This window comes from Candoia aspera, chromosome 2, assembly GCF_035149785.1.
Source record: "Candoia aspera isolate rCanAsp1 chromosome 2, rCanAsp1.hap2, whole genome shotgun sequence".
In the NCBI taxonomy this organism is placed as follows: domain Eukaryota; kingdom Metazoa; phylum Chordata; class Lepidosauria; order Squamata; family Boidae; genus Candoia; species Candoia aspera.
The window spans coordinates 116,625,553-116,639,724 of record NC_086154.1 but is presented as its reverse complement, the minus strand read 5'-3'; the positions used below and the strand labels follow the sequence as shown (position 1 = coordinate 116,639,724).

General features: G+C 40.6%; 1 protein-coding gene across 1 annotated transcript in view; it reads left to right on the top strand.

The window, feature by feature from the left end:
* Positions 1 to 14,172, top strand: part of SLC38A10 (solute carrier family 38 member 10) — a 92,086-nt gene that overhangs the window by 22,121 nt on the left and 55,793 nt on the right. Inside the window, exons 4-9 of the mRNA XM_063293400.1 lie at positions 1,217 to 1,310; positions 3,070 to 3,213; positions 5,555 to 5,679; positions 10,531 to 10,633; positions 12,208 to 12,390; positions 13,496 to 13,607. Coding sequence (XP_063149470.1) covers positions 1,217 to 1,310; positions 3,070 to 3,213; positions 5,555 to 5,679; positions 10,531 to 10,633; positions 12,208 to 12,390; positions 13,496 to 13,607 — 761 coding nt within the window. The remainder of the gene's footprint in view (positions 1 to 1,216; positions 1,311 to 3,069; positions 3,214 to 5,554; positions 5,680 to 10,530; positions 10,634 to 12,207; positions 12,391 to 13,495; positions 13,608 to 14,172) is intronic.

The following is a 14,172-nucleotide window of genomic DNA, read 5'->3' as shown; positions in this document are numbered from 1 at the left end:
TGGTTGTCTCTTTTATTAAAGTCTAATTAACCTGATGTGCCACATTTCCATTTTGGCCCTTTCCATAGTGTCTATAAGTGTGTATGCAAGGATCTATTTCCATAATGATTTTAGAGGAAGGAAGGAAGGAAGGAAGGAAGGAAGGAAGGAAGGACGGAAGGAAGGAAGGAAGGAAGGAAGGAAGGAAGGAAGGAAGGAAGGACGGAAGGAAGGAAGGAAGGAAGGAAGGAAGGAAGGAAGGAAGGAAGGAAGGAAGGAAGGAAGGACGGAAGGAAGGAAGTTCACATTTCTAAGATCACCCAACTTGTTGATGACTCTGGAGTGTGTACAATATAGTATAACGAAGCACAAACAGAAATAGAAAGATGGAACAAACATACAGTACACTAAAAATAGCACTACTTTTGTGGGGAGGGAAACACTGTTGGTCTTTGAAATGTTTACCTGTACTCTTTGGTTCTATATGGGTGCAACAAACTATCCCTAATCTGCAGAGAAGTGAAATAGATCTAGACTACCTCATTAAATGTGCCACAAGAGAGTGAAAGTAGGAAATGCTTATTTCCAGGCTTACAAAAGGAGATGGAGAAGACATGGCAGTAGATGTTATGTTGTGCCACCTCGCCCATGCAGGAGATCCCTTGGAATTCTTAGGTGTGAGGATTCTGTAGGGTAATAGTCAAGATCATAAATATATGCAGGCAATCCCACTTAGTCAGTATAGGCTGTAGCAATATTCTTGAGGTATGCCAAGCCATGGCATCAATATGTTACTATTAACATCCAGCAACCGTTAGTAAATATAGTTTTCTTGCCATGTCTCAGTGGTTGGTTGCTTTCCTTGAGATACATTTTCCTTAGATCTGGTGATACCAAAAGCTTGTTGTAGTTGAGATGAGTGTATGGCTTCCAACATCTTTCTCTCCCCTGTGTTTGCTGGAGCTTACATTAGAAGCATGAAGTACAGTACCTATTGAGGGGGAAAATTCCCCTTCAGTATACATAATTACAGTAATGCTTCTTCTGAAGCTGTCCTGTTCGCAAGATAGTGAGAAGATTGTTGTTATCTAGGGCATCAGCAGTGGAAGATGGCTATATTCGGAGAATTTCTGAACATAGATCCCACTTGAATTCAGCATTTAGCACATAGGTAAGTTATCAAGATTTTATTCCAAGCTTTTCTAGAATGACTGGTCCATTTTGTGTGTTTTTGCAGTATGATTGGACTGATGCTGGGGACCTGCGTGGCTTTCTATGTTGTTATTGGAGACTTAGGATCAAACTTCTTTGCTCGATCACTTGGACTCCAGGTAAGCTTGTTTTTAATGACCTTATCAGTAGCAAATTGGATCAGTGCCTCTTTCATGTCTATAAATAGGACAACATAGGGCATATTTGAAAGCTTGTCTGAATGGTGTTGGGGTAGCATACTCAAGCAGCCTTCCATTTTCAAAATTAAAAGCCAGTACAGAAACTATAGAGCAGCCTGCCCCACAAAAACCTGACTTAAGACAAATTAATTCTACTCATTCTCTGTGAAGTTAGTGCTCAAGGTTCAATCCCGAGAGTGGTTTTTTTTATTTTGGCAAATGTTTATATTTCCTGTTCATCAAGGTGGGGTGAAGGTAGATCAGGATCACCTGGTAGCTCTTCCTGTGACTTACAGTATGTTGGCAGTGACTTCCAAATGTTTAACAATGGCAGTATTAATGTGACTGGCCCTTGCACATTAAATTATGCTAGTGAAATTAAGAAATCTGAGAAGTTGAAGAGTGGATGTTTTTTAGTGGAAAGGCTGAGATTATTCAGACATGGTATTTAAAACAGATTTCAAGGCTCAGGATTTTGGTTGTTTAATAAAACCAAAGTAGCTCCTGCAGAACAGAAATTTGCCTAACCCTCTTGTATATTTCTCATAATTTATCAGCAAGATTGTCTCTGCTTTTAGTTTATATAGCCATTACATTTATATGTGTGCTCTCACTTACGGATCCATTCCAATTATGGAAGCATCTCAAGCTTCTCATAATATTTATCAAGTTTTTAACTTGACATTGATGTGAGACTGGACAAGGCAGAACTGAACCTATTACTGTAGGCTGAAGTAATCAACAGGGAGCTTCCAGTTTGAGATGTAAAGTTTGTAATATCAAGTATCCTAGAGACAGAATTGGGTAAATGAGTAGGGTTTTGTAGATGTATACACTAGGATATCTCAGCTCATTTGTTAATCTCAAACTGCCAAATAGGAATATACAACATAATAGTGAATAACCTGGCAAATCAGGTCAAGAAAGTGCAGTGTTGATAGCGTATCTGCTGTTTGCCTTTCCCATGCAGGAGCAGTTTAATTCCCAGGGGATAAATAGGAACCAAAGAACTATCCGTAGGAGCAGGGACAGGCCAGGGAAGCTACAATGGACATTCGGTAGCATTCAGGCATGGTTTTTATCTGCTCTGGCCTGATGTAGTTAAGCTCTGATTAAGGACCTAAGAAGCTAAAAAAAAAATGCATCACAAGCAAAGCCAAATTAGGTATTAAATATTTTGAGACTTTTCCAAGCTTCCTAGTATAATAAATATTAAAAGCTGCTGGTTAATTTTCTGGGTCAGAATTTCCAAGACTTCCATCTTTCCCCTTTTTGCAGCAAAGTTAGTTTTCATTTTATTTGCTGGAAGTACATAAAAGATATTCAAATAATGTTGCGTTTGGATTACCATTTAAAACAGGCAATGAGCCTTTGCTGTAAAATGGTTTTGATAAGCACTTCATAGAGCAACAGTGGCACCCAGTGTCTGTGTGGTCTCATCACAGACGCTCTGTGAGAAGCAGCTTTCTTGACATTCCAGACTTTTCCCTTTCATTTGCTTTCAGAGTGAGTCTAGCCTTGGTCTACGGGCAGAGTGGATGGGCTTAGAATGTCATGGCAAATTTTGAATGTACATCTTTCCTGGGAGTGTTCACTGTAACTCTGCTTTCCTTGATCTGTGGTAGTCAAAGTGGAATACATATGGATGGCATCTGATTGAGGAAGGCTGATGTAACTGTTCCTCATGTTCACCTTTCAGGTGAGCGGCTTGTTCCGGATACTCCTGCTTTTTTTCATCTCCCTCTGTATTGTGCTCCCGCTGAGTCTCCAGAGAAACATGATGGCTTCCATACAGTCCTTCAGTGCCATGGCTCTGATTTTCTATACGGTGTTTATGTTTGTGGTCAGTATTAATGATGGGAAGCTTTTGTTTTCTTCAGTATGGTGGTTAATTCTGAGGGAAACCACAGTGCGTATTTAAATTCCATGATACCCAAACTTTTCACGTGGGTGGGCTCTCTGAGGACCTTTAAAAGGAGGCCTGGTCTGCTTGTTGGCAACAACTCGTACTTTTAGCCTTTAGTTGGAAAAGCTTTCTTGATTATTGGCACTACCTGGTAAGGGAAGACCACTACCAGTAACAGGGATGCTACTTGCTCTTCTGTGCAAACCACAGACTCAGGAATGTGTCTCCCATATGCTACTCAAAGTTACACATTCTTCCAGGGAGATCCTGCCCTGTCCCCATCTTCCAGCAAGTCAGCACTTTTATAGTAGTGTATACTATAGGATCTTAGGCCACACAGATTGTCAGAGGAACCCCTTGATGCTTCCTTCACTTTCGGTTCCACAGTGTTTAATCAGATGCTTCCTTCAAAGCTTGCTCATTGAGAATACGTCTGATGGTATTCCTGGTATTCCTTGCTTTATCTTGTCTCTCTGACCATTCTCCTTAAACATCTTTGTTTAGGATACTGTTTATTTATGAACATTTTAAATGGCCTCAGGCTTAAAGGCTTAAAAGACTTAAAAAGTCTTAAAAGACTCTAGGTGGGGCACAAAAAGTACCAGCTAAGCCTCAGTACTAGAATAAATACATAGGATATAATCATATCAAAGTTGCATTTGGTTATATTAAATGATTATACATATAGATATCTGGCACCAATTATTTCCACCAATTAGAACTCAGGGGCCTCTTAACAAATGTCCTGAAGGCTCTAAGAGTGGGAGTCACCCTCGCTGTTCATAGGAGGGCAGCTTGCCCAGGGAATGCCAGTTTTTGGACCCCTTCCTCCATACTTGCTGGTAGGTGGGGACCTTTGGCAGGCATTCCCTGAGCCACATAATAACCATCTTCATGGTTCCCTGTTCTAGATACTTCTGCAGCTGGCACACCAGCCAAACTGGCAAAGGATATAGAGCCATATTTTCTTAGGCTGCAGTTTAGAAGCAGAAGACATAGGCATCCTTAGCAAGCTACAATGATATCAAAATAATGACCCAGGTGTCATGATATTGGCACCCAAATGACACAGTTATGTACTGGAGTCTGACATCTTATGCAGGTATGTTAGTCACATCATTTGTGCCATGCCACACATATTGTCATTTCCACCACCACCACCACCCAACATATAATGATCTCAGATTAACTTTGTAATACGCCAAATGAAAATGGTGCCCTGTAACAAAGCTCATAATGAAACGCAATATGTTTTGGTATTGACAAACTATGTGTTTTCTCAGTTGCTCAGTTGGGTTTTAAAGAGTGATGTAATTCCCTCACCTACTTCCAAAACAAAGAATATTGGTTCTTCCTATCAGGCAGCTTATTCTAAGGCGGGGATGGGAGGCGGGGGATGAAGGAAAGATGAGTGGGGCGAGGGAGGGGGAGACCAGCATAGCAAAACAGTTTTCTTCTATAGTTGCATTTGGAATTAGCAGTTCAGATTTAGGGGATAAGCTGACAGCCTTGCCGAAGTAGCAGGTTTAAAAGAGAGAAAGAGATGGCAGGGGTCTAGAGCAGTGTTTCCCAACCTTGGCAAATTTAAGATGGGAGGACTTCAACTCCCAGAATTCCCCAGCCAGCAAGGCAAGCTGGTGAATTCTGGGAGTTGAAGTCCACCCATCTTAAACTTGCCAAGGTTGAGAAAAACTGGTCAAGAGGAAGAGCTCTGTGCAGTACAGTTCCTTCACTGCAAAAGTGGTGACAGTGGGTTAGAGCACATAGTGTATTTGGGAGGCTGTGGCTGCTAAAGTTGGGAGAGCTAATTATTACCAACAGCTAGAATACAGAAAGCCCCCTGAAAGAAGAGAGTGGTTGGTTAGGAGGTGGAAATGTTTAAAGATATTGAAAGGAAGTATTACCAGAAATGGAAGGGACTGAATGCCAATGAAGGGATTTGCATATTTTATCAAACATCCAGATGAGAACATTTAGTTGGAGGATAAGCCATTTTTGCACCACCCCTGTGCACCACCCCTGTGCACCCCTCCTTGTGATGCAGGTTACTGTAATCTACCCAGAACCCACAAACCCTAGATTTCCCATATATCGTGTACAGTGGTGACCCAGGCCTAGGAAATGCAGCTTGGTGAAATACCTGCCTGTAAGCTTCTGCTACCCCTTTGCTGGTTTCCCAGATGTCGGTAAAGCTGCTGCAACCTGGGTTGCCAGTCACTGGTTTGGCCTGGTGTCTCTGTTGTCTAGATTATAACTCTTTTCTTTTCCTTGGCTACAGATCGTGCTCTCTGCTTTCAAACATGGCCTCTTTGTTGGGCAGTGGCTGCAGCGGGTCAGTTATGCACGCTGGGAGGGCATTTTTCGCTGCATTCCTATCTTTGGCATGTCGTTTGCCTGTCAGTCGTAAGTACCAGCAGTTCTAGCTGCTTGGAGATTGTGGGGTGGAATGAGTTTTGTTAAGGGCAAAGGGTCAGGATAGCCTGTATGGGATAGATACCATCTGGTCCCCTCGTCTTGATTTTAATCAAAATATTTTACAGCCCACTGAGGTATAGCATCTGACTGGGTTGTGACCCTTTTGTTACCTAGCTGGAGAGGGAGTTATATTTCACTCTGGACTCAATGTACTTAAAGAGCTTCTTGTTCATAGGAGGCAAATACATCTCTGGTGTAATTTTCCATTGGCTTTAATGTCTGATACTCAGGACCCTGTTCTTGAGATGTAAGAAGAACTTAAGCAGACATAATTAGCACCATAGTGGGCCACCAATGTTTGTTTAAAATGATTTTTGTGAACATCATCTTCATTAAGCAACACAAACATTTTAGCACAGACTATTTAAGTAAAACGTAACTGTTCTTAAGCCAATTTGACCTTCTTGATTATAGGGTCCCATTTGCCCTTATGGGCTCAGGACAGGGCATCAGGCATTGTTTTTGTGCGTTACACTAAGCAAAGCCTGTTCCAGAATTTGATTCAAGTCCTTCAGGTCCATTTAACATGTACACACACCCCGCACACAAACACACAATTTTTAAAACTTCCCAGTTTCAGACTATAGGGTAGAAATGTAAGCTGCTGGCATCTGCCCATTCAGAAACCTCAATATTGGAAATTATATTTTTGTACCTTATGCCTTCCCCTATTCTGTTCTTCACTGTCCCCTCCCTCCATTTTTTGATTCCACCATTCTTTTCTTTTTCCAGTCCCTCAGTCTGTCAATAAAAAAGAAATAATGAAAATCCATGCTGCAAACTGGCACAGTTTATTCTGGATGAAGAACTTATGGATTTTTTTTAGCGTAACACATGCCTACCCTTAGTTGTCGGACTTGTTCTTGTGGCAGATGTAAGCTTTCATCCACAGATAATTCCAATTTCCATTCTAGTAGCATTACTTCTACCACCCTCTCATTGGTGGCTGGACTGAAAAGTGGCCCAGTGAAACCATAGAGGTGTGTGTGTTCAACTGAGGACCCAAAATGGACCGTTAGCATTAGCTTTGATACAGCTGGGCTCTCCATCTCCCCCTCTGCCCACTCCCCCAATTATGCTTCTCAGATTTAATGTGCTTCACTCAGTTTTAAGTGTCTCTGCTATAATTGGTGACAGAAGGGTTGATTCATTCTTTTATAGCTACCTAGTTACCACAGTAGGGGTTTATAAAATCCAAATTTGTCCTTTTTCTTGTGGTGGCCATTCAGCGACCAACCTTCATTTGGTGGGAGTTGAAAACACAGCAAAATTATATGTTCTGGACTAGTATATTCACATATCTCTCTAAATATAGATTACTATACCACTGGTATGGCAAGCCAAACGGAAAGTTAAATCCTATCATTTTTCCCAAGGGCAAGAATAACACACACTTCTTGGCCTGTGTGACGTCACGTAGGGATGGATCCCAGGGTTGACAGGCCTGCAATAACTGACCTTTCAGTTGATTTACCCCAGAATTTTAAGGAGTGTTGGATAGAAGCAAAGAAGTAACCTGGCTTGTGAATGCACAAGTATGCTTTGCTTGCAGAGTTGACTGTCTCTGGCATTAAGGTTTGCTGTCATTGCCAGATTCAAAGGGAAATGCCTCTGCGCCCCCCGCCCCTTGTGTGCAGCATGTGGTTTAACAGACTGCACATGAGGCTGGGAGCCAGGAAGCCTAGAAATATAACATTAACTCTGTTACAGCCTTCCAGTATGACCTTAGGATAGGGTCCCTGCAATTACTACTCTTTTGTAATATGAGCTGTGCTGATGTAACCTTTGAATCAGGCATTTCGGTCAAAGGTATAGATGATCCTCGTGTGAACTGACTGGAATGCCTGGCACTGTTCTTAGTTGGTGTCATTCCAGTGTTATTGCTAGTGCAATATGAATGACATATTGAAGGACTGGGAACGAGGACTCTGTTTATGCTCTGCATCACTTTTACATCTAGCTATCCACATTTATGACCAATTGGCCCAATTTCTCCATTAATCAGTGATTTTTTAAAAAAATAGTAGAGGTGCATTTCAATGTGTTTTCTAAAGATATTTTTCTTTTAATATATGTATGTTTGTTTACTTACTTACATACAGTAGATGTAGATATAATTAGAGAGATAGAGAAATAGATATGATGTAGACATAGAAAGCCAAAGGGTGGAAAGAACAAAATTTGGTATAGAGTGCAATTTTGCTGTATGCATCAGTCTGGGGGAAGGGCAGTTTTTATGAAGATTTGCAAAAATCCAATTCCTCACAACTTCTTTCATAGCATAGTAGCTGCACCCAGAGTCATTGGCTGGTGGGTAGCCCTGGAAATTTAAATAAATAAATAAATAAATGTTCTTCTCTCGGGGAATTACAAAGGACACATTCCCCTTTACAACTGAATGTACTTAGAGGAGTTAGCCTATATCAGATGAAGCAAGATGCTATCTGACTCTGATCAGATATTCCAACTGCTTTGTCCTAAGACTTCGGCATTTTGCAGAATTAGGCCTTTTTTCTGAGCAGTATTGCATCCTTCCCAGAAAGAATCTAAAAACAACTGCAATTGCACCCTTTCAAAGTTCTGCAGAGAAGGGATGGGTGTTTATGTTTAAGAAACGTAAACCTGTTCACAAAGGAAATAGCTCTTTTTTCTTCCACCAAGAACTATTTCAGGCTCTGAAGCTGCTTGCTTGTGCTGTTTTTCTCCTTGTGCTCATCTTGGAAATAGAGAGATAAATGTAAAGGGCATTTGGACTAAATACTTTTCTTCAGTTTACCCTGAGGAGCAGTGTTATGTGATTACTAATGTGGTGAAGAATCCTTGTAGCATAAGAAAACGTTTATCAGACAAAGGTTTCTGCTCCGAAATACCTTGATCTTGACCTGGCCTTCATGGTGGACATTTCAGCTGGAAAATAAAGTCTCTGCACAGTGAGGCACGCTGCTCGTTATGCATCTTGGAGTTCTGATTGGCAGGGAAGGTTTGACTTACACATCTGATGGGTCTGAGAGTCTCTTTTACTTCTATGTCTGGAAAGCCAAAATGTCTTGGGGCTTGTTTATACAAAGCAGGGTGGTGAGGGACTTCTGATCCTCTGTCTCTTTGAACTACCATCTTTTTAAAAACCCAAGAGTTGCCTTGTTAGATCAGACCAAAAGCTCTTCTAATCCAGCCTCCTGTCTCCCAACAGTATCCAGGCAGATGCCATAGGGAAGTTCACGAGCAATTGTGATTTGTTCTTTGGGATTAGACGGTCAGAAGTACTTTGCCGGTGTTTGAGGAGAGTTTTATTTTCACTTTTTGCTGCATACCCGGAATTTCACAGAATGCTTTCATACTACTTGTCCAGATTCAGAATGAATAAACAAGTAGGATCAGGGAGATTCATGAACAGGGTGGTTTTTACTTAAAAAAATACCCAAACAATTTGCAGCCTCAGAGTGAGGTAGGCACCAAAGAGCTAAGGAAAAGGGGACAGTGCTATTAATGTTTTTGAAATGCATGATATCAGATTTGGTTCATTGGCTTAAAAAGGGAATTTCTCATTAAAACCTTCCCCACATGCAAGGCTGCCTGGGTACACAGCTGTGTTTCAGGATTAGCATGTAGTTTGTTCTGTACTTCTGGGCTTGGGGCAGAAAGATCCAAGGCCCTGTCCTTTTTATTTTTTCTGGAGCCCTGGTAGGATGGTTAAGAACAATCCAGCTGGACCAATTAGATTATAGGGGAATGCTTAGAAGAAGAGGTCTATCAATCAGATTTTAAATTATATCCCCACCCCCACCCCCAGTTCATAAGTCTGATCTGGGGTAGGTTTAAAGGTGAAATAAGAATGATTTGTGTTTAGGAGGCCTCCTGCTTCCACCCCTGCACCTAAAATCCTCTAAAAAATCACCCCCCAAAAAAGCTGAAAAATTATTCATTTGGGGGGATTTAATGTTGTTTTAAGAGTCAGACTGGGAGCAGTTTGCTTCTGGGAAATGTCCCCCTCCCATTGCTATCCTTAACTTCCCCACAAAGCTAAAAATGGCCAAAACAATGTCAGCCACACCCCTTCTAGGGATGATGCGTAGACATCACTGGACTTTTTCCCAGAGCTCCTCAGGAAGTTGGGAGGTTGAATCACTGTCCCCAACCATTCAAATATTGCCAGCCTCTGAATTAAATCTATGCAACCTCCAGCTGCTGTAGTAAATTATATACCTGATGTTAGGAACAAGCTTTCCAAGTATATAAGCACCCAAACGCCATGTAAGTGGCTCCTTCAGTTTTCTGGGAGCTTGGGCTCAAGCATTAGTGCTGAAATATGACAGGCGCAGTGTTTAGTTTTGGTTGTTTAACTTTTCTCTTTGACAACATGATGCTTTCGCTCCTTTCCTGCTTCTCATTCTGTAAACACCGCATTGCTTTAATTATCAACCCAGGATGCTCCAAGAACAATCGTCTCCAGAGTGCTGTCTGGAGCTCTGCCACTGGTGTTTGACTCAAACAAGTGGTCATTCAAGTTGCAACGTGACTTTTTTTCCTCTTTCAAAATGTGAAATATTTACATTGTACACGTGGCAGTGGCGGAGAGGAGGAGAGCAGGCATAGTTGTGTAACAAACGTGGGAATGTGTAGAACTCTCTTGGCATTGACAATATAAACTGCTGTAGCATGACAAGAGTCTGGGGGGAGATTCTGGGATCACCCTTATAGGGGCATCTGAGCACGGGATTGAATGTTTCTCTTCCTGACAACATTTTCTAACTTGCTCCAATGTTTGACTGTGTTTTACAGCCAGGTCTTGCCAACGTACGATAGTCTGGATGAGCCATCAGTTAAAATCATGAGTTCCATTTTTGCCTCCTCACTAAAGGTGGTCACTGCCTTTTATGTTATGGTGAGAATTTTAATTTGTTTCAAAAAAATCTTCCCTGCCCCATCCCCCTTCTCTACATTAAAAAAACAAAACAAAGCCGTAAAAAAATCTTCTGAAAAAAAATCTGTAAAGCATTAACTGTGAGGAACTATGACCTGTTCTGCCAATTCAGAATCCAGGATTTTGCAAACCATAAATTCCATTAAGCAGGGCTGGAACATGGTATGTGTGACTGGTGTGCATATAGGGTGTTTGAATTTCCCTGTGGCTTAACTAAGCAAATAGTTTGATAGGACTGATTGGCAAATGCTGCCAGAAATGTTTGTATGAAACGTAAAAATACTGGAAGGGGTCACAGCAGGGTCTGCTTCAACAACAAAGCATTTCTGTCTGGAGATCAGAAAGAGCTGTGCAAATCCGTCCTCTGCTGAGGTACTCATCTCTGATAGGGCAAAAAAAGGAAGTTGTGGAAAGCTTTTCCCAACTCTCTTTCTTAATCCAAACTGATAGTGTATGTGCATCTAGACCAGGGGTATGCAGTGCTCAACTTTTGGGTGGTGTGTCAAGAGCTTTACCCCCAAAAGTGGCTAACCTAATTAAAATTAAAATGCTTGAATTAAATACGATTTATGTGATTATTCCACCTAATGTTTAATAAGGTTCCCCATTTGATACATTCAGCAATGACATTTGAAGGGGTTTTAGGAACTGCATTCCAAGGAGCTGCATTTTGTGCCTATCTGGGCAATACTTGGCAGTTATTACATTTCTCAGTAATGTCTCAATACCATTGAGCTATTAATACTTGAGGCAGGGGAGGAACAATGAATTTTGCTTGTAGCTCTCCCGGTGCTACATTGGGAAGTGAATGACATTATTTTCTGATAAGCTTGTTGGCAACCAGAAAAAATTAATGTCACATTGCATTATGAAACCCAGTTAAATATATAGCTCATTCTGGCCAGGCATGACCAGTTGGTGGTGGTAGATACATTACAATACCTCCCTTTTTTAAAGAGCAAAGTTTGGAGTTCAGTTGCTATCTTGCCTTCTTTGAGAGAGGTAGAAGTCAGCTTGACAAACGCTTCATTCTCTCTACTTCCATACTAATAAAATGTGGTGATGTCATAAAAAATGCATTTAAGACGATGGAGAAAAATTAAAATTATTGTAACATTTTTACTTTGGGGAAAGCAATGCTAGACATTGTCATAGCCAGCTGCTCAGAATGACTTAATGTCACCCCTCATCTTCGTATCATATTGGAACTTTGTTTTACTCTATCATAAATCTGTTACATGGCTGCTCTTTGAATACTGCTCACTCCATCTCTAAAACATCCCCTGGAATTTGGAATGTACAGGGAAATCCACCATAGGTAATGGAAGATTCTTGACAGTTTTCTTAAAAGACAGATTGGAATGGGTGATAAGTATGCAATTTAGAGGTAAGGAAGGAATAAGAGAGATATAATTCATTAAATAATTAGAGAAAAAGATAGCTATCTCTTTGGAGTGCAGGCCCAAATTTGTTCTCTTTCCAATAAACAAAGGTATATGACCTCTGAAAATAATTTCTGTTTTCTGTTTGAACAGGTTGGGTTCTTTGGCTATGTGAGTTACACTGAAGCCATTGAGGGCAATGTACTTATAAACTTCCCTTCCAACGTAGTGACAGAGGTGATACGTGTGGGATTCATGATGTCTGTTGCAGTGGGATTTCCAATGATGATTCTGCCGTGCAGGCAGGCCTTGAATACGCTTCTTTTTGAGCAGCAGGTAAAATTGTGTAAATTTGCTTAAACTAGACTTTAGACTTTCCTGCATAGTCCATCCTAAACTGAAGAATTTGTGTTTACGCTGCCCTCTCCTCCATTCTTTGTATCTCATGCAAAAGGACCAAGTGGAATTTCCCCACTTTTAGGTTTGGAGATAGCATTCAGTTTGGTGGTGTTTTCATCTGATTCCCCATGGTTGCTTTATTATGAGAAAATGGTTAGATAACAATTAACACTATTTGCTCTTGCATGGAATCAGTTTTGCTGGGGGGAAGACTGAGCAACCAGACATGTTTGAATGCCTGGGAAAAAAGCAGGAAGTAATGTTTAGGACACTCTGTAAATTAGGTTGATTAAGCTTTCCTGTGCATAAGTATAATGGCTGTGAGGATGTCAGCCATTAACTGCTAGGTATGAAAGAAAACGTAGCCTAAAGCATCTTAATATTCCAAGAAATAAAGAAGTTTCAGACCAGCTATCAGTGGTTGTGACCATGCCGTAGGCAATTATCTCCTTTCTTTTGTCTTGCCATTTTGTTCCCCCAAATGTAACCACTTTCCTAAGAAGCTCACTCTCTGGTAAATGACTGACTCTTGTGCCATTCAAATGCGGTGTTGTAATCCATTTTTACCATATGCATTATCATTATGTAACTCTTCGAGTACAACAATTTTGGCCTGCTGAAGCCATGATGAATTTTATCCACTACTGTGCAGATTCATGATGTGGCTGACATTGGTTTAAAGTATAATTGCCTTAACATTTGCTCTACTATTTTGAAGCATAATTTATTTGCAGCATGTAAAAGGTTTTAAAGGCATTTTAAGACAGTTATGAGAGTTACAAACAAGAATAGACAAATGAGAAATATGCATTTCATTGTTACACTGACCTGTTACCTTTCATACTGGAAAATTTTTCGGAGGCCATTAAATCATACTAGTTGGATTAATTTACAGTTTTAAGTCTAAAGTTTCTGTAAATAATTTCCAAATAGTAATAAATAGTTGATCAAGCAAACACAAAGAGATCCCTGAGAGATTGAGGGGGTGGGAGGAGAGGATCTGTTCATATACTTGTTTTATTAATCTTTTCTTTTTAAACAGCAGAAAGATGGAACATTCGCTGCAGGTGGTTATATGCCACCTCTCCGATTTAAAGCTCTGACACTGGCAATTGTGTTTGGGACCATGGTTGGTGGCATCATGATCCCAAATGGTAAGGGAAATTTTGGAATTTTCAGACTCTTTAAAAGCTCATGATGCATTTATGTTGTTGCTGCGTATGAGCATGTGTTAGAATAAGCTCAAATATATGTGTGCAGTCAACTTTCGTTAAAGATATATACCTGCTCATACAGTGAATACACTTGGAATGATCACACTTATAGCAGTATTTCATGTTCATTTCCAAACATTTTTTTTGCTTCGTGCTTCCAGTAATTTTCATGAGCTCGTATGTTGCTTTGGATTTTAGGATTTCTAAACAGAAATATACCTAGTTGCACCTTCTCTTTCTGAGTGAAGGTAGCGTACCACATTAATGCTATTACTTTTGGTATCCCACTGACTAACTTTTCTATACAACACCAGTGCCAGAGGTAGGGAAAGAGAAGAGAGACTGGAAAAACTTTTTTTTTTTTTTTGCTTGCAGTCAGCCACAAGATTCCGCCATGTCAGAACCCCAAAGTAAGATGCCTCCCAATTGTTTTGTGCCTTCCAAATGATTTTATTTTCAATTCCCATCAGCCCTAACCAGCTTAGTTAATGGAAGGGATTGAGGA